This window comes from Berghia stephanieae, chromosome 15, assembly GCF_034508935.2.
Source record: "Berghia stephanieae isolate SIO BIC M18660-M18661 chromosome 15, UCSD_Bste_1.3, whole genome shotgun sequence".
In the NCBI taxonomy this organism is placed as follows: Eukaryota; Metazoa; Mollusca; class Gastropoda; order Nudibranchia; family Aeolidiidae; genus Berghia; species Berghia stephanieae.
This window is the reverse complement of record NC_088374.1, coordinates 9,832,525-9,855,024: the sequence shown is the minus strand read 5'-3', so window position 1 is coordinate 9,855,024 and position 22,500 is coordinate 9,832,525. Positions and strand designations below refer to the sequence as shown.

The 22,500-nt window shown below is 37.5% G+C and overlaps 1 protein-coding gene across 1 annotated transcript in view; it reads left to right on the top strand.

The window, feature by feature from the left end:
- The window catches only part of LOC144960492 (uncharacterized), a 35,357-nt gene extending 25,017 nt beyond the window's left edge, over window positions 1-10,340 (top strand). Inside the window, exons 13-17 of the mRNA XM_078893649.1 lie at window positions 1,030-1,188; window positions 4,140-4,214; window positions 4,779-4,961; window positions 8,914-9,064; window positions 9,916-10,340. Of these exons, the coding sequence (XP_078749775.1) occupies window positions 1,030-1,188; window positions 4,140-4,214; window positions 4,779-4,961; window positions 8,914-9,064; window positions 9,916-10,061 (714 nt within the window). The 3' untranslated portion in view covers window positions 10,062-10,340. The remainder of the gene's footprint in view (window positions 1-1,029; window positions 1,189-4,139; window positions 4,215-4,778; window positions 4,962-8,913; window positions 9,065-9,915) is intronic.
- The last annotated feature ends 12,160 nt before the right edge of the window (window positions 10,341-22,500 follow it).

The window sequence follows — 22,500 nt, the reverse complement described above, 5'->3', positions numbered from 1 at the left end:
ATTTAGCCTAAAAACGTCGAAAATTGCGGCATTTTGCGGCCAAATAAAAATTTGCGGTCAGGGGTGAAATTTCCGGCCGCGAAAAACTGCAGGGACAGCTATATATTATATACATTTCCCAATTTTGGAGATTTACAACTTTCAAAATGACTATTCCTATCTATTTTTTGGAGATTTACAACATTTACCATTGCTATACCGAACTACATTTCTAACACCCAATTTTGAAGATTTACATCTTTTAAAATTACTACACGTATTTCTAGATATTTTTTCAAACCCAGTTTTGAAGATTTACAACGTTTACAATTACCATTCTTACCTATAATTTCAGCTTCCAATCTGTGAGATTTACAACTATTACAAATATTATTCTTATCAACGATCTCAGCCTCCAATTTTGAAGATATACGATAGGCTTCAACAGTCGTGACGTCACTTCCCTCGTAATGACGCATGGTAACATAGTAACTGGCTCTAAACTATCGGAATAATGGCAGACGCCCTTTTGAAATATTTCTCCGACGAGCATAAAATTGTATCCAGAGGAGAAAAACATAATAAATATGATCATGTTTTGACTTTTATACATTCTGATCACATGACATACGAAAAGTTCTAGCCAGCATGAAAAAAAAAGTATCAATTTTCTTTGTTTAGAACCACGCTGCTCGCTGTTGCTGGGCGACTTGACATCAGACTATTGAATCCAATAGGCTTCAAAAGTCGTGACGTCACTTCCCTCGTAATGACTCATAGTAACGTAGTAACTGGTTCTAAACTATAGGAACAATGGCGGATAGCCATATGAAATACTTCTTCAACGAGCTTAAAATTGTATCCAGAGGAGAAAAACATTACAAATCTGATCATTTTAAAACTTTTATACATTATGATAATATGACGTATGAAAAAGTTCTAGCCAGCTTGAAGTACCGAATATCTTTGTTTAGAACTAAACTGCTCGTTGTTGGGCGGACGTGACATCAGACTATTGAATCCTATTCCTATTCTTATCAATGATTTCAGCCTCCAATCCTGGAGATTTACAACTTCTACGATTTCGACGAACGCCAATCTACCTTCCACAACTACGATGTGTCTTCTTGTTTTCCTCCCAGCAAGAAAACTGATTATGTATTGGTCGTTTCTAGCTCGAACAAGGACCTCATCTTTACCAATTTGGTGGTAAGTCTCTCCTCATCCTTTTCCTAATGTAAATGGTGCTGCTCGAAGCTCGAAGAAATATAATATAACCATGTGAAATTGAATATAAGCTTCAATGTAAAATACGAAAACAGATAAAATTGACGTTTCGGGCTTGGGTATATATATATATATATATATATATATATATATATATATATATATATATATATATATATATATATAGAAAAGTGAGTGGAGCAGGCACTTATGTTGGTAACAACAAGATATGAAGTGAGTAGAAAAGTGCCAGAAGACAATAGAGAATAAAAAATTTTTTCGCGGCGGTGGTGGGGTTTGAACCTGCGACCTTATTGGTACGACAACTCCGCCTGGCAGGTGAGAGCGTGGCTCTACCGTGTGAGCTATCCACGAACACCAAAAATATTCGTTTCAAACCCAAAGTCATTTCTAGATCCCTCTCTCACCCACTTCTTGAGATCGCCGATTCGTTCACCACCATCGCGAAGTAATTTTGACCAGCAGTTAAGCTTAATAGCCAATATTCTCATCACAAACATATAACATAGAAACGATTGAGACATTGAGTATGCTCCGGTGTATGGGGTGAATTTTTAATTCAGAAAAGTGAGTGGAGCAGGCACTTATGTTGGTAACAACAAGATATGAAGTGAGTAGAAAAGTGCCAGAAGACAATAGAGAATAAAAAATTTTTTCGCGGCGGTGGGGGGTTTGAACCTGCGACCTTATTGGTACGACAACTCCGCCTGGCAGGTGAGAGCGTGGCTCTACCGTGTGAGCTATCCACGAACACCAAAAATATTCGTTTCAAACCCAAAGTCATTTCTAGATCCCTCTCTCACCCACTATTGTCTTCTGGCACTTTTCTACTCACTTCATATCTTGTTGTTACCAACATAAGTGCCTGCTCCACTCACTTTTCTGAATTAAAAATTCACCCCATACACCGGAGCATACTCAATGTCTCAATCGTTTCTATGTTATATGTTTGTGATGAGAATATTGGCTATTAAGCTTAACTGCTGGTCAAAATTACTTCGCGATGGTGGTGAACGAATCGGCGATCTCAAGAAGTGGGTGAGAGAGGGATCTAGAAATGACTTTGGGTTTGAAACGAATATTTTTGGTGTTCGTGGATAGCTCACACGGTAGAGCCACGCTCTCACCTGCCAGGCGGAGTTGTCGTACCAATAAGGTCGCAGGTTCAAATCCCACCACCGCCGCGAAAAAATTTTTTATTCTCTATTGTCTTCTGGCACTTTTCTACTCACTTCATATCTTGTTGTTACCAACATAAGTGCCTGCTCCACTCACTTTTCTGAATTAAAAATTCACCCCATACACCGGAGCATACTCAATGTCTCAATCGTTTCTATGTTATATGTTTGTGATGAGAATATTGGCTATTAAGCTTAACTGCTGGTCAAAATTACTTCGCGATGGTGGTGAACGAATCGGCGATCTCAAGAAGTGGGTGAGAGAGGGATCTAGAAATGACTTTGGGTTTGAAACGAATATTTTTGGTGTTCGTGGATAGCTCACACGGTAGAGCCACGCTCTCACCTGCCAGGCGGAGTTGTCGTACCAATAAGGTCGCAGGTTCAAACCCACCACCGCCGCGAAAAAAATTTTTATTCTCTATTGTCTTCTGGCACTTTTCTACTCACTTCATATCTTGTTGTTACCAACATAAGTGCCTGCTCCACTCACTTTTCTGAATTAAAAATTCACCCCATACACCGGAGCATACTCAATGTCTCAATCGTTTCTATATTATATGTTTGTGATGAGAATATTGGCTATTAAGCTTAACTGCTGGTCAAAACTACTTCGCGATGGTGGTGAACGAATCGGCGATCTCAAGAAGTGGGTGAGAGAGGGATCTAGAAATGACTTTGGGTTTGAAACGAATATTTTTGGTGTTCGTGGATAGCTCACACGGTAGAGCCACGCTCTCACCTGCCAGGCGGAGTTGTCGTACCAATAAGGTCGCAGGTTCAAACCCCACCACCGCCGCGAAAAAATTTTTTATTCTCTATTGTCTTCTGGCACTTTTCTACTCACTTCATATCTTGTTGTTACCAACATAAGTGCCTGCTCCACTCACTTTTCTGAATTAAAAATTCACCCCATACACCGGAGCATACTCAATGTCTCAATCGTTTCTATGTTATATGTTTGTGATGAGAATATTGGCTATTAAGCTTAACTGCTGGTCAAAATTACTTCGCGATGGTGGTGAACGAATCGGCGATCTCAAGAAGTGGGTGAGAGAGGGATCTAGAAATGACTTTGGGTTTGAAACGAATATTTTTGGTGTTCGTGGATAGCTCACACGGTAGAGCCACGCTCTCACCTGCCAGGCGGAGTTGTCGTACCAATAAGGTCGCAGGTTCAAACCCCACCACCGCCGCGAAAAAAATGTTTATTCTCTATTGTCTTCTGGCACTTTTCTACTCACTTCATATCTTGATATATATATATATATATATATATATATATATATATATATATATATATATATACATATATATATATTATATATATATATATATATATATATATATATATATATATATATATATACCGACTAACGACGTGGATGGAGACCATAGAAATATGTGTTTCGGCCATTCGGCCATATAGGTGAGTGACTCCATTTATATTTTTATATTAGCTCTAAGCAACATTATATTATATATATATATATATATATATATATATATATATATATATATATATATATATATATATATATATATATATATATAATATATATATATATATATATATATATATATATATATATAAAATATATATATATATATATATATATATATATATATATATATATATTATATATATATATATATATATATATATATATATACCATCTGCAGAAAAATACTTTATCTTTTATGTCTCATCCCCACCTTCCATCATCTCCACAGATTTTCAAAAGATTAGTCGTCATTTCAGTGACAGCCTACGCCTACGTATCGCCTATCAGAGTCACGAACGTTGGGGTGAGTATCATGACTTTGATTGGTAAAACAATCTACTGATTTATAATAAATAGAACGAAGTTGACACACTTTGTATTGTTTTGTTGGGTTTTTTTATTTTTTTATTTTTATTTTTTTTTGGGGGGAGGGGGTTGTTTTTGTTTTTTGCCATCCTTGTTTATGATTAATTTTTACTAAACTGTATTAACTCACTCAATTTTTGCTACTTTTCAAAATTGGAAAAAGTCAACTATCATTAACTAAAAACATTTGCTTTGATACTGCGCCTATAATTTGTCTCAGAAAAATGTAATAAATAGGCATGGGGTAAAAGTAACCCGGGTAAACAACGGATATAATCGGTGCTAGGGTTAAGCGAGTTAACCAGACTATAAACGTTCAAGGTTACCCATGGTTTTGTGTGTTGGTCCGTTATACTTCCGGATGGCAATGTTGTGAGTTTCTTAGTCAAGCGCATACTATACTATCTATAGTCTGATTGATAGAATTTAGTAAGAACTAATCATTAAAAGAGTGGTATCCCTATTCAATGAACAAGATCAACTTTCTATTTCGGTCATCTAGGTGGATTTTAACAGCACGGGTCTTCTCGTGACCTTCACCTTGCTAGACAAGGCGGGGATAACCGGTGACGTCGCTCACCCCGTCTCAGAACCTGACCTTGACGGGGCCATGGCCCACCTCAACTCTTCCATCGATACTGGGGACTTCAATATCCTTCTGAATGACCCTGGGTTTGGGGATGATGTAGGTTTGAGTCTTCGTTTTCGTAATCAGCATCACCATCATCACCATCATCTTCGTTCTCATCATCATCACCACCACCATCATCATCATCATCATCGTCATCATCATCATCATCATCATCATCATCATCATCATCATCATAATCATCATCATCATCATCATCATCATTATGATCATCATCATCATCATCATCATCATCACCATCGTGACCTTCACCTTACTAGTCAAGGCGGGGATAACCGGTGACGTCGCTCACCCCGTCTCAGAACCTGACCTTGACGGGGCCATGGCCCACCTCAACTCTTCCATCGATACTGGGGACTTCAATATCCTTCTGAATGACCCTGGGTTTGGGGATGATGTAGGTTTGAGTTTTCATTTTCGTAATCATCATCATCATCATCATCATCATCATCATCATCATCATCATCATCATCATCATCATCATCATCATCATCATCATCTTTGTTCTCATCATCATCATCATCATCATCATCATCATCATCATCATCATCATCAGCAGCAGCAGCAGCAGCAGCAGCAGCAGCAGGAACATCATCATCATCATCATCATCATCATCATCATCATCATCATCATCATCATCATCATCATCATCATCATCATCATATCATCATCGTCATCTTCATCATGAGTAATGAAAGCAACACATCTACATCCTTTCGATAAATTCCTCCCTTACCTCTGTCATAAGCCTGGCAAGTGGCAAGCTATTAAATATGGATGTTTTGGGGGGAAGGGGGGGGGGGGGTTTTGATTTGTTTGTTTGTTTTTGTTTTTTTTGTTTTTTTGGTGTTTTTTTTTTTACTATAGTCTGGTCTACTCATTCAACATACAATGCATACACTTTTGAAAATTATATCGGTTATCATATATTTTATTAAAATTAGTCGAATAAATAATTCATTGGTTTTATTCTTTGTCATGGATAGAAAGCACAAATATATCATCAGGGTACGAACGAAGAAGTGTTGGCAAAGGTGCGAAAGGAAAGAATATTGATCAATACCATCAGAAAAAAGCAGCTACAGTTTCTGGGACGTGTGGAGAAGAGACGGAATAGAAAAGTTGGTAACATCTGGGATGATCGAAGGAAAGAGATCTAGAGGAGGACAAAGAATGACATATTTAGATAATCTAAGTATGGCCAAAAGTAATTTTTAAAAGCAACGCAGAATTCAAGCGCCCCGCAGAGGATTGTGATTCGTGGAGACAGCTGACCTGCAACGTGCTCAAAAGTACAAGCCACGAGCTTCATTACTCATGATGATGATGATGATGATAATGATGATGATGATGATGATGATGATGATGATGATGATGATGATCATCATCATCATCATCATCATCATCATCATCATCATGATATTTTATCACAGCGATTACCAACAGTAAAATCGAATTAAATATGTTTTTACCACTATTAATTATACCATATCTATTGTCAACTGTAAAATCGAATTAAATATTATCTTACCACGATTAATTATATCATGTCTATTGTCAACTGAAAATTGGCTTGTTCACGGACTCATCAGCACAGAAACTGACTCGAAGCATTGTTGCCAGGTACCTTTGCAAAATTTCCGCCAACTTTATTACAGAACTCTGCCAAAATCCACCAACTTTATCTGACTTCATCTGCGACATTTGTCCAAAAACGCCGAAAAATCCGCCATTTTATTAAAACACATTTATAATCAACAATGTATATTGTCTCAGAAAAAAAATGATGTTCATAAACGCCACTCACCTATATACAACTGTACACACAGCTATTTCTATTTAAAGGAATGACGATTCAAGGGTGATACTCCCCCAAATTCACATCATGCGATGGATTCATTTCAGCCTCAAAACTCTCTAAAAGTCAGTTTAGGCGGAAAAAAGAAGAAATAATTAGACTTGAGTGTTATGCTTTTCAAATGGTATACAAACCATCTAAAATCCGCCAATTTGGCAACACCGACTCGAAATAACACAGTTACATCTCACGTGGTTGCATTCAACCAATCGGGACATATCTTAACGATGATTATGTCCCATGGACAAATAAGTACATTAATTTTGGCTCCAATTTCAGAATTTCGTGAGTATCTCTAAGTCATTAAAACTTATTGAAAATGAAAGTTGATGCCAGATTGCATAGTTTTAAAGATTTTGAAGTGTTATTTAAACTTGTGATGGTAAATTGTTGACATTGTTGTTAAAGTAAAAATCGCAACTACTACTTCTATCTCATTAAAATTCTGGCATGGCGGTTTTTTGCACACAAAAAAAAATCCCAAATTTTGCAAGCTAAAAACAGCAAAATTTGCAAAAAATTTGCAAAAATTTTGCAAAAATTTGCGATTCATTTTCCTAAAAACCCATAATTAGTTCATGAAAGAATAAGGTATTCGTTTGTTTTTAAGGGTTTCACGGCGCTTGCAACAAATGTAAGGTCATATCAGCGCCAGTATAAAGGAAGAAAATGGGATCTAGTAAAAAAGTTCAAGAATTACAATTAAAGTACCCAAGAAAAAGGAAGAACACGCTACCAGTGTACTTATTTTGAGATTATCTAAATGTTTCATCCTGACACAAACACAGGTCTCCCAGTAATGATAATGACAATTTGTCAAAAAGGAGGAAAATCAACCGGCCCGTCAGTAAAGCCCAAATCTAATGCAAATATAACATAGCTATTCATAGTTATTTAATATTATTAGTCTAGTCCTAAAGCACTTCTGATCATTAGACACATCCTGACCTTTTGCAAATATAATTTAATGTTGTCCTTTCCAATTAAACATTTTAGAGGCCTATAATGCTGCCCACTAAATCAAGAGATTGTGATAAACTTTTGGCTAAAAGACCAGGAGGTATTTGTTTTTACATAACAAGCCCGACTCGTGTCTGTATTATTGCAACCTTGTGATGATGCAGCTTATAAATAAGAAACTTTATCCAATTGCAAAACATATTCCATCTGTAGAGCAAATTTAAACTAGCCTTTAAACAACCATTTCTTAAATCGATCAGCGTATCTCTCTATTACCAATTGATAGAGAGAGAGAGAGAGAGAGAGAGAGAGAGAGAGAGAGAGAGAGAGAGAGAGAGAGAGAGAGAGAGAGAGAGAATTGATGAATTGATTTTTTTAAAAATTGTTTTATAATTAGATACACGTTGTAATGAATTCTATTAACAAATTCAGAACAATCAAACAAAAACAAAAACAAACAAAAATTAAAAAGGAAGAAAATAAAAAAGACACGCTTATAAAACTTATAAAATCGCAAAATGGACTATCATGCTACAGATAAAAAGTACACAAATATTTACACCCATTTGCTCCAACCCCTTCCCTTTCGATCATCTTCTCATCCATGGCCACCATGTGTCTTGTGCTACTTTTTGACATTTGGCGCCAGTGTGTCTAGACTAACGTCATAAATAAAGGAGTGTCACCAAAATTCATGCAACTGAACAGATGGGTCAAAAAATGATAGAAGGCATATTGTTTTTTCCCCCCTGAAGTACCACTTAGCAGAAAATGTTTGACATGACAAAAACAATGGAACATTTATGAAAAAATCCCAAAATCCCAGAATTCCGCGAAAGATTATCATCACTGGTCCCCGCCATATTTTTAAAATTTCTTTTTTTTTTTCTTGCAAAATCTCGAAAATTTGCAAAAATTAGAAAAAATTACAAATTTTGCGGGAAATCAGTGATTTGTTGCCATTTTTTGCGGCCGCAAGCGATGCAAAAAACTGCCATGACAAAAAATCACGAATTTTAAATTATTTAAGATGGCAGGTCTACAGGTCTATTGCATTTTGGACTCGAAAATCTAAAATAAACGACCATTTTGACAAAAAATTATTTGGTGCTTTTATTTTGTTTTTGGATAAAAATTCATATTGATTTTTCTCTTCACTTTGATCCCAGGGTTTTAAGAGCTTGTATGTGAGGTCATATTCTTACTTCCATAGCAGGTCATTGCCTCCTTTGACTCAAGGTAAGAGAAAAAAGCGTCAAACGTCGGAGGACCACATCACGAGGGTCAATGTTTACGACGGGACTAAAGGATTTCAAACAGGTATGATGTGTTGATGTTGGTGGTGGTGGTGTTGGTGAAGGTGATGAAATTGGATGATGATGATGATGATGATGATGATGATGATGATGATGATGATGATGATGATGATGATGATGATGATGATGATGATGATGGATGGATGGCAAAAAAAAAAAAAAACAATAACAAATACCTGAGTGAGTTGACCGTCGGAAAAAAAAATGTTTTATCGCATAACTGGCGTCATATCTTGTTCTATAGATAGAATGAAGTTGACGTCACTCGGGTCTTTGTTATTGTTTTTTGCCATCCGCGTTTATGAGTAATTCTCACTAAATTGTATTAACCAAACTATAAACGTTTAAGGTGACCCATAGTTTTGTGTATTGGTCTGTTATATTTCCGGATGGCAATGTTGTGAGCTTCTTAGCCAAGAGCACATATCTATATGTTTCGTGTTGCTGTTGGTCAGGGACCCTTTGTGAATCGCTTTGAGCACGTTTAGTGGATATTGCACTATATAAAAGCTCAACTTTTAATTTTCTTTGTTTTGTTTGGATTATATCTTTTAGTTTGTTCGTTGTATTGTATTGTGTTGCTTTTTTTTTGTTTTGTTTTGTTTTGTTTTGTTTTTGTTTATTTGTTGTTGTTTTTTTGTGGTTTTTTTTTTTTTGTTTATTTTTTTTTTGTTTTTTTGTTTTTGTTTTTGCTTTCTTTTTTTTAATGTTATTTTTTTGTTTTGTTTTTTGTTGTCTTTTTCTTTGGGGGGGGGGGGGGGGGGGGGGATGGTAATGGCTCCAAAAGACTACTTATGTTACTAATCAATTAACAACTTTTTTAAGGGAGATTTTTTTAATGTTCTTATCTTCTAGGCACAGTTGTAGGACTGGCCATAGGAACGCTGCTGGGAGGGTTTCTCATTGGCTTTGTCATCGTCTTCCTCATCTTACACTTCAAGAGGGGACGGGGCCCATCAGGTGCAACATCTTTCGACAACCCACTCAAGGAGGACAATTAGAACTTACACAGGACGACGTGTACCTATATCAAATGACCATTCATGTCATTCTTGTATTGTGTTAGATTGATTGGACCTGATCAACGTGTCATAATTTTCAGGCCTGATCGCCCATATTGTTAAGGTTTTATTGTTGAAATGGAAATAATATGTACTCTCAAACCAATGCAAAATATTTTCCAACATTGTTAAAACAGGCCCATAAAAGTTGTATTCGGTGATCAGACCTGCTAATATGTGCACGTAGGACCTTATGAATAAAACTGTTTAAAATCAAAATGAACAGAATTTGGCTTTTTTTTTCTATTTTTGAAGTTTACAAAGCAAACCTACCTTTGAAAAGGTGGTTATGAAACAGTGCCAAAAAAAAGCAAGCAAGAAATATACAATACAAGAAAGTGTATTTTTCATTTTTGCTTTGTCTGGCACTGTTTTATACATATTTTTATATCTTTATCATACAAAACAAACTTGATCTCTTTTATACCGCAATGTCCATTCAACGTGTACAAAGCACTTTACAAGGACTCCCTGACCATCTAAACGAAACATGACGCTTGCTAGGGGCCGATATTACAATTTTTTTTTCCTACAGAGACAACATTATTAACGGCCAAGAACTCATTTTACACCTGAGTACGGTGAAATAATGTGAGTAAAGAGCCTTTTCCAGGACTCAACTATGCCCCGAGCGAGGCTCGAACCCAGGACAGGCCAGGACCTTCCGATCCGAAAGCGAGTGTCATACATAAGACTTACATAGCCGCACAAAGGACTACACTTTTGACTCACTCAATCCTAGATATTTTTGCTACTTTTCAAAATTGGAAAAAAGTATTAAAATATGCATGTTCAAAGATAGTTTTATTCAACTACCATTAACATGTAAAAAAATAAAAGCATTAACTTTGACAGTACGCCTATAATTTGTCTCAGAAAAATGTAATAAATAGGCATGAGGTCATAGTAACCTGGGTAAACTACGGATTTAGTCTGTGTTAGGTTTGAGTGAGTTAATACTGCTACATTTTGAAGAGAAGTTACTCATCTTTTTTTTTTTTTTTTTTTTTGTAGTCCTTAAGAGCCATTAGGCTCATGGAGCAGGAGTTTATCCCGGTTTCTAGAGCGTGAAACGGACAAGAGCAATTGCTTTCTGCCCTTTGGATAGGACGCTAGTCTATCGCAAAGTACTTTCCGTCAGATCTAACAGATCCAGCTACCCAATCACTGCTGAGTGGACAGGGGGGGGGGGAGGTCAGAAATAAATCTCGACTGCACCAGGGATCGCTCTTAGGTCCCTTTGATTGTGAAGTGAGTGCTCTACCAACTGAGCTATCGGGACTCCCCCACCCACCCCCATCTTTTTCATGTTACCCACAAAATATTTTACCCAACATTCAATGGATTATATTAACCCTGGAGCTGTCAAAAAAAGTCTCAATTCTGAGGCTTACTTCAACTCATTGATTTTGGACATTTTGACAACTCGAGGCGTTTTATTTCAGTTTACCTTACATCTTACCGGAGTTCCGTCTCCCTACTGAAGTTGAATGTCATGGAACGCCATTTTCCACGCACAAGGGCCATTACCTTACCTTACCGGAGTTGTGTCTCCCAACAGAGGTTGAATGTCACGGAAAGCCATTCTTCACGCTCAAACTCAAGGGCCATTACTTTATCTTATCGGACTTTTGTCTCCCAACAGAGGTTGAATGTCATGGAACGCCATTCTTCACGCTCAATAGTCATTACCTTATCTTACCGGAGTGTTGCCTCCCAACAGAGGTTGAATGTCATGGAACGCCATTCTTCACGCTCAAGGGCCGTTACCGAGCAGTCGACTATCCTTTTGCCAGACGTTGCCCCCACATTTCCCATCCAGGACCTTCCCGACCCGACCCGCGCCTCTCCGCCAGCTACACTTCCCTTCAGCACTGACCTCTGCATGGCGTTGTGTCCCCTTACGCGCCCAGCATTCCCATTCCAACTTCTGCCAACAGCTCTCTGGACCCGTGACCCGCATCGACAAGAACCAGAATGTCTGATTTCTTTCTGGTCCATGGTACTCTCAGAATTTCGGTTTAGATAGACAGTATAAAATAAATGATAAATAAAATACAATTCCCTTTATTCATCCTCAAGGGGAAATTTATCTTTTAGGTCTATTCCAAGAGAAGCCTGGAATAAACCAGGCGTCAGCCACAGTGCAGCGCCGCAAAGTGAGCTAGGGCGAGGTTACTTGCTCAAGGCCACACAACAAAGGCGGGCAGTCGAACTCGGTACCTTTTGGGTAAGAAATAAAGACCGTACCGCTGAGCCACGATGCCCCTAGAAGCACAAAATGCATTCAAAATTGAATCGTAAGTTTTCTTACCCCTCTGTTGAAGAAAAATCTTGGAGAGGACGTAGGACATATTTAGTAGTCGATATGGAATCGTAGTCATGCATTTATATTTTTATTGTTTTGGTTTGTTTTTTTTTAGTTGGCTGAAGAAGGGTTTTGATCCTGAACCGTTCCGTGTTTGTTTTTTGTTTTGTTTTGTTTTGTTTTTGTTTTTTAAAAGCTGTTCTATTCATTTTGTTTATTACTTTTAACAGTCCACAGCTTCCAGCAGCTTTGTATCACTTTGCCTTGGTACCGTATAGTTTTAACACATTTAAATTTCAAAGCGATACGTATGAACTAACATTGGCCTATTTAACGTTTATTAAGCAGCGTTATTTTAAAGAATCTTTCAGCTCTTCAGACCCGTTCTCTCCAGGAACTAATACACATAGAGTTTCATTAATACATACACACACACACACACACAAACACACGCACGCATGCATGCACATACACACACACACACACACACACACAGAGAGAGAGAGAGAGAGAGAGAGAGAGAGAGAGAGAGAGAGAGAGAGAGAGAGAGAGAGAGAGAGAGAGAGAGAGAGAGAGACATGTTTTGTTGTTTGGTTACACTTTACGTCTTCTTATATCATTTGGCCCTCTCCTTACCAACTATAGGAAAATCGTCCTATTCGTTACGATCATTGTATTCTTACTCTGTACTCATTCATGTCGCTTACGATAAAACCAACATTTTTATTAATCAGAAAAGTTTTGTACATCACACATTTTTTGTGTGTGGATAATTTTTCTTTTGCAAAGCTTGTTATGCTTTCACAAAAAATTATGTATATGTAAGTATGTAGTAGTAGTAGTAGTAGTATAGTATAGTAGTAGTAGTAGTAGTAGTAGTTAGTAGTAGTAGTAGTAGTTAGTAGTAGTAGTAGTAGTAGTAGTAGTAGTAGTAGTAGTAGTAGTAGTTTGTAGTAGTAGTAGTAGTATATAGCTTCGCAGTCCGAATGACGCTTGCTGAGAATTGTGTGTTTCAGTCATGGGCGATAAGTATAGCTGCTCTCTCCATCCATGTTGTTAATTGTTTCCATTGATCACGGTCCTGGGCCAGAGTTTTAAGGCTGTCAAGATCTTGTTGTGACTTTAGTACGGAGGACACTGCAGTATTTCTTAGTTCTTCATGGATTAATTCGACCTCATCTGAATCCAGAAATTTCTAATATGTAGAGGGGTCCTGGTTCAGGGTAGTCACTATTGATGTTCTCCCTACATATTTGTTGCCATGAAGGAAATATTCTATCATTACAGTTTGGGCTGGGATGTTATCTTCTCGACATAAGATGTGACCAAATAGCCTCCATCGCTGCTCTTTTATTATTGTACTCAGGCGTTGGACCATGGTTTTTCATAGAGATCAGTATTTGTAATTGTCTCTGGCCAATAGATTCCGATTACGCGACGTAATTGTTTGCGGTGGTATGTATCGATACTTTCTAAGTTCTTTTTTTGTGAGGCCCCAGGTTCCACAATTATATGTTAATATCGGAATAATCAGTGCCTCGTAAATCTGTATTCGTTTATTCTCACTGATTATATTATTTCTATTCCATAAATTTTGGAGTTGGTTGAATACATTGATGGCCAGCTGCTTTCGTTTTCTGATGTCTTCATTTTCATTGATCAAATTGCCAGGTTTACGTACACTTTTCCATTCATTTAAATTTCTGTTGATGTTTGTACATTCTGTTTTGGATTGATTCACTTTCAGATTCGATGCTTCTAGGGTAGTTGATATTATTGGCAAGTATATTTTCGCTTGATGTTCTGATTCAAAGATTAGGTCTGTATCATCTGCGTATATCAATTCACGAGTGATCTTCTTTATTGGTGGTAATTTTGGTCTTAGATCTTTCATGGCCGATTCGAGGTATACCGTGAATAGAATTGGACTCAAGCTGTCTCCTTGAGGGGATCCAATTGAGGTGACATTGTTGTTAATTCTCTGCCGGATTCAAAATCTCATGTAGTATTTGATAATAGGTATCTTAAGAGCTTCACGTGATCTTTGTCCAGGAATGAGTCAAGGATTGATAACAATTTGGTTCTTCATATAGTGTCGAAAGCTGAACTCATATCGATTTCATGTATGGTAACTTCTTCCTTATATTTCTCCGTTCTGGCTTTCAGCCATCGATGGGCCCATACTATGTCTGCAGTGCTTCTATCTCTTCTAAACCCACTTTGTGAAGGTGAAAGATATTCCTCTACCTTTTCTCTAATTTTGTTGAGCGTGATTGTGCTTAAAACTTTTCTTAGCGTGGATAATAAAACGATTGGTCGCAAATTTTCTCAAGGGCCTACTTATGTAAGTAGGTACTTGTATCTCCTCAGTTTGAGTGTAAAACAATCGAGTTTTCCTGATAAAGGTCCGTAGGGAGAGAGTTAAATGTTGCAAAGACGAAGGAATTTCATTTCACTATTGTCAATGTCCATTGAGTTTTTAAAAATGCCATTATCATTGGCGCCTCTTTCTTTCAACAAACAAGACGGTTGGTAAAGAGCTCGTGGCCAAGATAATGACACTGTCAAATCAGTGAATGAAATTTGAAACAAAAGGCTATAGATAGAATGCACTTGCAAACTAAGAAGTTCACAACATTGCCATCCGGAAGTACATGTATAACAGACCAACACATGTGTAACCTTAAACATCAGAAGAAAAAAAGGCACAAGACAGAGAGAATGGAGAATATTCACCGCAAGAATAAGAGCAACCCCGAAGCTGAGAGATCGGATGATATCGAAAGCGGAAGGCATTAAGTTTGGCAAGTCACAAAAATGTTAAAACAAGCTTCCAAGATTACGTATACCAGAGGCGACAAATGTAAAATATATATTCCAAGATTTCAGACCAAAATAAGACAGAACTCATTTATTATACGTATAGTGAAAACATGCAATAGTCTCTGTTTTAACACACACAAAAATGCATGTTCTTTGAATCAGTTTAAAATCTTGGTTGATAGGGAGTTAAAGTCTCTGAGATTTAAGTACGACTAATATGTTTTGTTCTATTTTACCAATTTTTTAAAAAATACTATTGATAGTGATGGTGATGGTGGTGATGATGGTGATGGTGATGGTGATGATGATGATGATGATGGTGATGATGATGATGATGATGATGATGATGATGATGATGATGATGATGATGGTGATGGTGATGGCGTGATGGTGGTGGTAATGGTAGTGATGGTGGTGGTAATGGTAGTGATGGTGGTGGTGATGGTGATGATGGTAGTGACAATAATAATAATAATTAATTAATTGATTCATTTTAAAATTAAAATTGATCTTATTAATTTTTATTTATTTATTTATTCATTTATTTGTTTGTTTATTTCTGTTGTTATTTATCCATTTGTTTATTTATCTTTTAAACTTCAAATTGTCATGTGGATATAACTGTTTCCATTAATTTCATGATTTTGTAGACTGGTTTGTAAATGTTGACCAGTAAAAATGCGTGACATCTGAAACAATGTAAAATCCAGTGGCGTGGGGCCATTGGATCGAATGGTGCCAGGCACCGTACCAATCTTTTTTTAAAACCATTAACAGCATAATTTAATTAAAAATAAAACTGAGAAAAACTGAGACTCCACTGTCTTTCGTCAACTCGCCAACAACATACCGCCTTTTTAGTCTCCACTCTATTCAAGATTCCGAATCACGCACTGCGCCGACTCGTGTGTTGGTGACATCACTGCGCGAAGTAGTGACTAAATCAAACACCGTGGTGCAAAGCAATCCAAGCTCCAGTTAATGCTCTATCCATTAGTATCGCTACAGCTGATTGAGCGAGTAACTGGGTCGAATCATACTATCTTCAAATAGCGGAAAACCCCTCGACTTGTGCCAGGATCTGAGAGCTCCACCGTTGGACGGGGGGATGCGCCAAATTAGGGTAACTTCGGCCATCCAAAATATTACATTAACTGTCAAAAACACTGATCATTGTCAAGTTTATTTGTAAGCAGCAAAGAAAGACAACATAAAACTTAAAAATATGACATATCAACCCCCCCCCCCCCCCCCCCCCCCAACTCTTTTTCACGATTATTGAATAAAGTAATTCTTTGCAACGAAGCATTGTGGACGAATTTACCAACATTTTTCTTGCTTGTAGTGCCGAGTTGATGGTTACGTGTGTATGAATGTTTATTTGTGTGTGTGTGTGTGTGTGTGTGTGTGTTTGTTTGTGCGTGTGTATTTGTGTGAGTCAGAGAAAGAAAGCGAAGATTGTCAACAGTAATACTTTGGTGTGTTTTTAGATTTTTTAAGTACTTAAGTGGAGTAATTTTTTCTTTATGATGCTTTAAGATCTGAATCTACCTTTTATTTGTGCAATCATTAATCGTAGTCCACTGATTTCCATTATTTGAGATATACTTTGAAGTTTTGTTTTGTTAAACAATGAATTGCAATGAATCAAGTTGACTCTTTACTTCACCGACCGTTTGGGAGATTGACACTAGATGACAAATTAGAAATAAAAGACTAGTTCCTCACCAACCAACTGATTTTGAATTAACACAGGTGTGGAAATCTCGAAAACGCTCTTTTTCAGTGACATGGTATGACAGGCATGAATGGCTCACAGTTAGTTTAGAAAAAAAACGTTTCTTTTGTTTTTATTGTCTACTTTTTACAGATACAACAAACACTGACAAATCATGGACATCTATAGGCTATAGTGACCTTAACCACTTCCATCGTAATTCTTAACCTCCTGAACGTTGTTTTAGCACCCTTAAAAGAGTGAAAAATTTCTTGCGAAATTCAATGAAACACAGAGCGGTTAAATTCGTTAATGATTCTGTCAATTCACAAAGCGGAAATAGATGCCATTCCAAATTTCAATAAACACATTATAAAAAGATTTGCAGAGATGAAACATCGCCGTGCAGATTTTCTTTACAATTACTAAAAGCAAGTAATTTCTGTCATAGGTTTTTTTCTCTCTTTTGATTTACATTTATCATATATTGATTGCATTATCGACCAAAACCAATCCTTTAAATGGTGGACAAAGAATAATTACAAAGACCTTTTCATACGGGACTTGGATCTCAGTGTTGTGGCTTGTTGTTTTCATGAATTTTTTGTTTTTGTGAGTTTTGCCCACTCGTAGAAACCATCGACCCCCCCCCCACCCTTCAAAAAAAAAAAAAAAAAAAAAAAAGGTTTTTTTACATGTGCTCTCTCCTCTTAACCGTGTTCACTGTTTTAGGTTTTTTTTCTTCTTCTAATCCACCATACGCCGTCAATACGCCACGCCGCTGGTAAAATCATAATTTATCAGAGAGGTGAGTGGAGCAGGCACTTATGTTGGTAACAACAAGATATGAAGTGAATAGAAAAGTGCCAGAAGACAATAGAGAATAAAAATTTTTTCGCGGCGGTGGTGGGGTTTGAACCTGCGACCTTATTGGTACGACAACTCCGCCTGGCAGGTGAGAGCGTGGCTCTACCGTGTGAGCTATCCACGAACACAAAATATTCGTTTCAAACTCAAAGTCATTACTAGATCCCTCTCTCACCCACTTCTTGAGACCGCCGATTCGTTCGTACACCACCATCGCGAATAATTTTGACCAGCAGTTAAGCTTAATAGCCAATATTCTCAACACAAACATATAACATAGAAACGATTGAGACATTGAGTATGCTCCGGTGTATGGGGTGAATTTTTTAATTCAGAAAAGTGAGTGGAGCAGGCACTTATGTTGGTAACAACAAGATATGAAGTGAATAGAAAAGTGCCAGAAGACAATAGAGAATAAAAATTTTTTTTTTTGACTTTGAGTTTGAAACGAATATTTTGTGTTCGTGGATAGCTCACACGGTAGAGCCACGCTCTCACCTGCCAGGCGGAGTTGTCGTACCAATAAGGTCGCAGGTTCAAACCCCACCACCGCCGCGAAAAAATTTTTATTCTCTATTGTCTTCTGGCACTTTTCTATTCACTTCATATCTTGTTGTTACCAACATAAGTGCCTGCTCCACTCACTTTTCTGAATTAAAAAATTCACCCCATACACCGGAGCATACTCAATGTCTCAATCGTTTCTATGTTATATGTTTGTGTTGAGAATATTGGCTATTAAGCTTAACTGCTGGTCAAAATTATTCGCGATGGTGGTGTACGAACGAATCGGCGGTCTCAAGAAGTGGGTGAGAGAGGGATCTAGTAATGACTTTGAGTTTGAAACGAATATTTTGTGTTCGTGGATAGCTCACACGGTAGAGCCACGCTCTCACCTGCCAGGCGGAGTTGTCGTACCAATAAGGTCGCAGGTTCAAACCCCACCACCGCCGCGAAAAATTTTTATTCTCTATTGTCTTCTGGCACTTTTCTATTCACTTCATATCTTGTTGTTACCAACATAAGTGCCTGCTCCACTCACTTTTCTGAATTAAAAAATTCACCCCATACACCGGAGCATACTCAATGTCTCAATCGTTTCTATGTTATATGTTTGTGTTGAGAATATTGGCTATTAAGCTTAACTGCTGGTCAAAATTATTCGCGATGGTGGTGTACGAACGAATCGGCGGTCTCAAGAAGTGGGTGAGAGAGGGATCTAGTAATGACTTTGAGTTTGAAACGAATATTTTGTGTTCGTGGATAGCTCACACGGTAGAGCCACGCTCTCACCTGCCAGGCGGAGTTGTCGTACCAATAAGGTCGCAGGTTCAAACCCCACCACCGCCGCGAAAAAATTTTTATTCTCTATTGTCTTCTGGCACTTTTCTATTCACTTCATATCTTGTTGTTACCAACATAAGTGCCTGCTCCACTCACTTTTCTGAATTAAAAAATTCACCCCATACACCGGAGCATACTCAATGTCTCAATCGTTTCTATGTTATATGTTTGTGTTGAGAATATTGGCTATTAAGCTTAACTGCTGGTCAAAATTATTCGCGATGGTGGTGTACGAACGAATCGGCGGTCTCAAGAAGTGGGTGAGAGAGGGATCTAGTAATGACTTTGAGTTTGAAACGAATATTTTGTGTTCGTGGATAGCTCACAACGGTAGAGCCACGCTCTCACCTGCCAGGCGGAGTTGTCGTACCAATAAGGTCGCAGGTTCAAACCCCACCACCGCCGCGAAAAAATTTTTATTCTCTATTGTCTTCTGGCACTTTTCTATTCACTTCATATCTTGAATTTATCAGAGACTAATGTATGCTTTATTATCGTTGTTGCATTCATGGTTATTTTTGTCATTAATATTTCATTGTACTATGAACTTTGTACATTTATGATTCATTCGCTCTTGACCAGTTTTCAATTACCAGTATTCTATGATTGTATTTTTCGATTGATACATTTTTCCTGACATTCAAAGTTGTGTAAAACTGTCTGTAAATGATACAATACTAGCTATATGTGATTCTGTAATTATAAACTATTGTATAAGGCATTTAAAAATAATTTCTATTAAGCCTTTAATAAGATAAGATATGATAAGATAAGCTCATGATCGTGCTCGGTTGTCAGACCTGCGAAAATGTATATATCGGGGAACATGGAAGAGGGCAGTTCACGACACGCCTCCTTTGGACTACTGACCACAAGAAGACATAATATGTCAAAGGGAGTCAACTGTGGAATTTTGTGGTAGAGAGAAAAAAAGGGAATTATACTTCCGCAAGTGATGGCGCATGCGTAGTTACTGGAGTGACCCTATCTTCCTTCTGCATCAGGGATTTATTTTGCCTATTTTGTCCATTATTTTCGAGGAAAGAAACATAAATTTATGTAAAAGTTGTTAGCTTCCATGAGTTCTCACTGCCTTCTCAGATTACATCGTAGACGTGGAGTGGGAAAGATTAACGCTATGTAGATATAAAACTTACAGTTTAGACTTCAGAGTGTTCGTTGTTTTGATTTTGTAGGTGTCTGTGGGCTGAGACCAACCACAATGGCGGCTGCGGGTCCCTCACCAACTGGAGAATTGGAGATGGATTCCACAGGCCGACAAGCCATAGAGGACTATTATACAGAAGGTATGCCTTGTACAACATATATATTCTTTAACTAGTGGATTTCAGCTTGCTGTCATTGCATTGTTTTATGTATGCCCTTCCTCCTCTAAACCGGTTTCTGGGGGGTGTGTGTACTGTAAGAGTAAGACTTAAGAATATAAGAAGTGTACATTCCAGTTCCAGACCTGTTGTTTGATGTTTGTTTATAACCCTGAGTCTAAGCCTAAATTAACATTAATATTAAAGTTGTGATCGAAATCGTGTGACGTGTTGTGTCGTGTGGCTAAAACTAACATTAATATACAATGATGATAATCTCCCGGGATTTTAAGGATGGCTGTCATTATCCCCAGACACCTGTCTGGGGATAACCAAATTTCGTTATTCCCAGACAGATATTTGAAACTCCGCTCTTTTAAACAATTATCCACAGTCCAGAATATGGAATGTTTCCAAATGCAACATAGAAATAAGGAAAGTTAATAAATAAAATATCTATAAAAACATAAAATTAACCAACATTAAATCAGTTGTTACTACATATACACAATATGTGTCGACTTCGACGTGGGTGTCATGGATGAATGGTTTAGTCGTCTGCCCTGGAAGTTTTACCAGAAGCGACAATGCGGGTTCAAATCCTGGTTCCGCCACTTTTTTTTTCGAAGTGGTTATTCAGAGTCGACTCTGGATAACTGTAGGCAGTTAGTCAGAGTCGACTCTGGATAACTGTAGATGGTTATTCAGAGTCGACCCTGGATAACCATGTGTACAGATATTTAGAGCCGAGTAGCCTATCGAATTATCGAGTTGAGTTCTTGCGAGATGAGTTTCTTTCAATTTGATGCCAGTTTACTTCGGTTATTTTGTGACTTTGGCAATTTTAGTGAAAAAATTCTTAAAACTTGGCGATTTTTCAATTTCAGGTCGCTTATAAATAAGAATCTTTAATCAATTGCAAAACATATTCCATCAACAAGCAAATTTAAATTAGCTTATAAACACACCATTTCTTAAACCGATCAGCCTAACTTATTATCTCTCTATTACCAAATGATATCTCTAACCATAATATGAAGATAGAAGGGTGGCTGAGAGAGAGAGAGAGAGAGAGAGAATTAATGAATTGATTTTTATTTTTTTTTAAATTGTTTTATAATTAGACACAAGTTGTAATGAATTCTATTAACAAATTCAGAACAATCAAACAAAAACAAAACAAACTTAAAAAGGAAGAAAAAAAAAAAGACATGCTTATAACCTTATAAAATCGTCAAATGAATGTATTATCAGTTACAGCTAAAAAGTACACAAATATTTACACCCATTTGCTGCATCCCCTTCCCTTTCGATCATCTTCTCATTCATGGCCACCATGTGTCTTGTGTCTCATCTCTCTCCTCTCTCTCTCTCTTTCTTTTCTTTCTTTCTTTCTTTCTTGTCCCCCCCCCCCCCCCCCTCTCTTTCTCCCTCCCCCCCCTCTCTCTCTCTCTCTGATCCCCCTCTCTACCGGTCCGCCTCAAACCAAACCCCCCCGCCCCCCCCTTTTTAAAATTTTTTTAAATTTTTTTATTTTTTTTTTTTAAATTTTTTTTTAAATTTTTATTTTAATTTTTTTTCTTTTATTAATTTCTCTCTCTCTCTCTCTCTCTCTCTCTCTCTCTCTTCTCTCCCCTCTTTTCTGACCATCTACCTATCTATCTGCCTATCCATCTATCTATTTATTGGTGTATTCCACTTTACTATCGCATCGTTCCTTCGCGAAGATTCGACCTTCGCTCATCCAACATACACCCCCCCCCCCCACCTCCGCCGTGACCCTTCACCTCGCCCCCCTCCAAACCCCCCCCCCCCCCTACTGTTCCACTACAGCGTTCTACTACTACTACTACTACTACTACTACTACTACTACTACTACTACTACAACTACTACAACTACTACTACTACAACAACTACTACTACTACTACTACTACTACTACTACTACTACTGCAAACCCAAAATGTCTTTATCTTCCTTAAGTTAAAAATTTT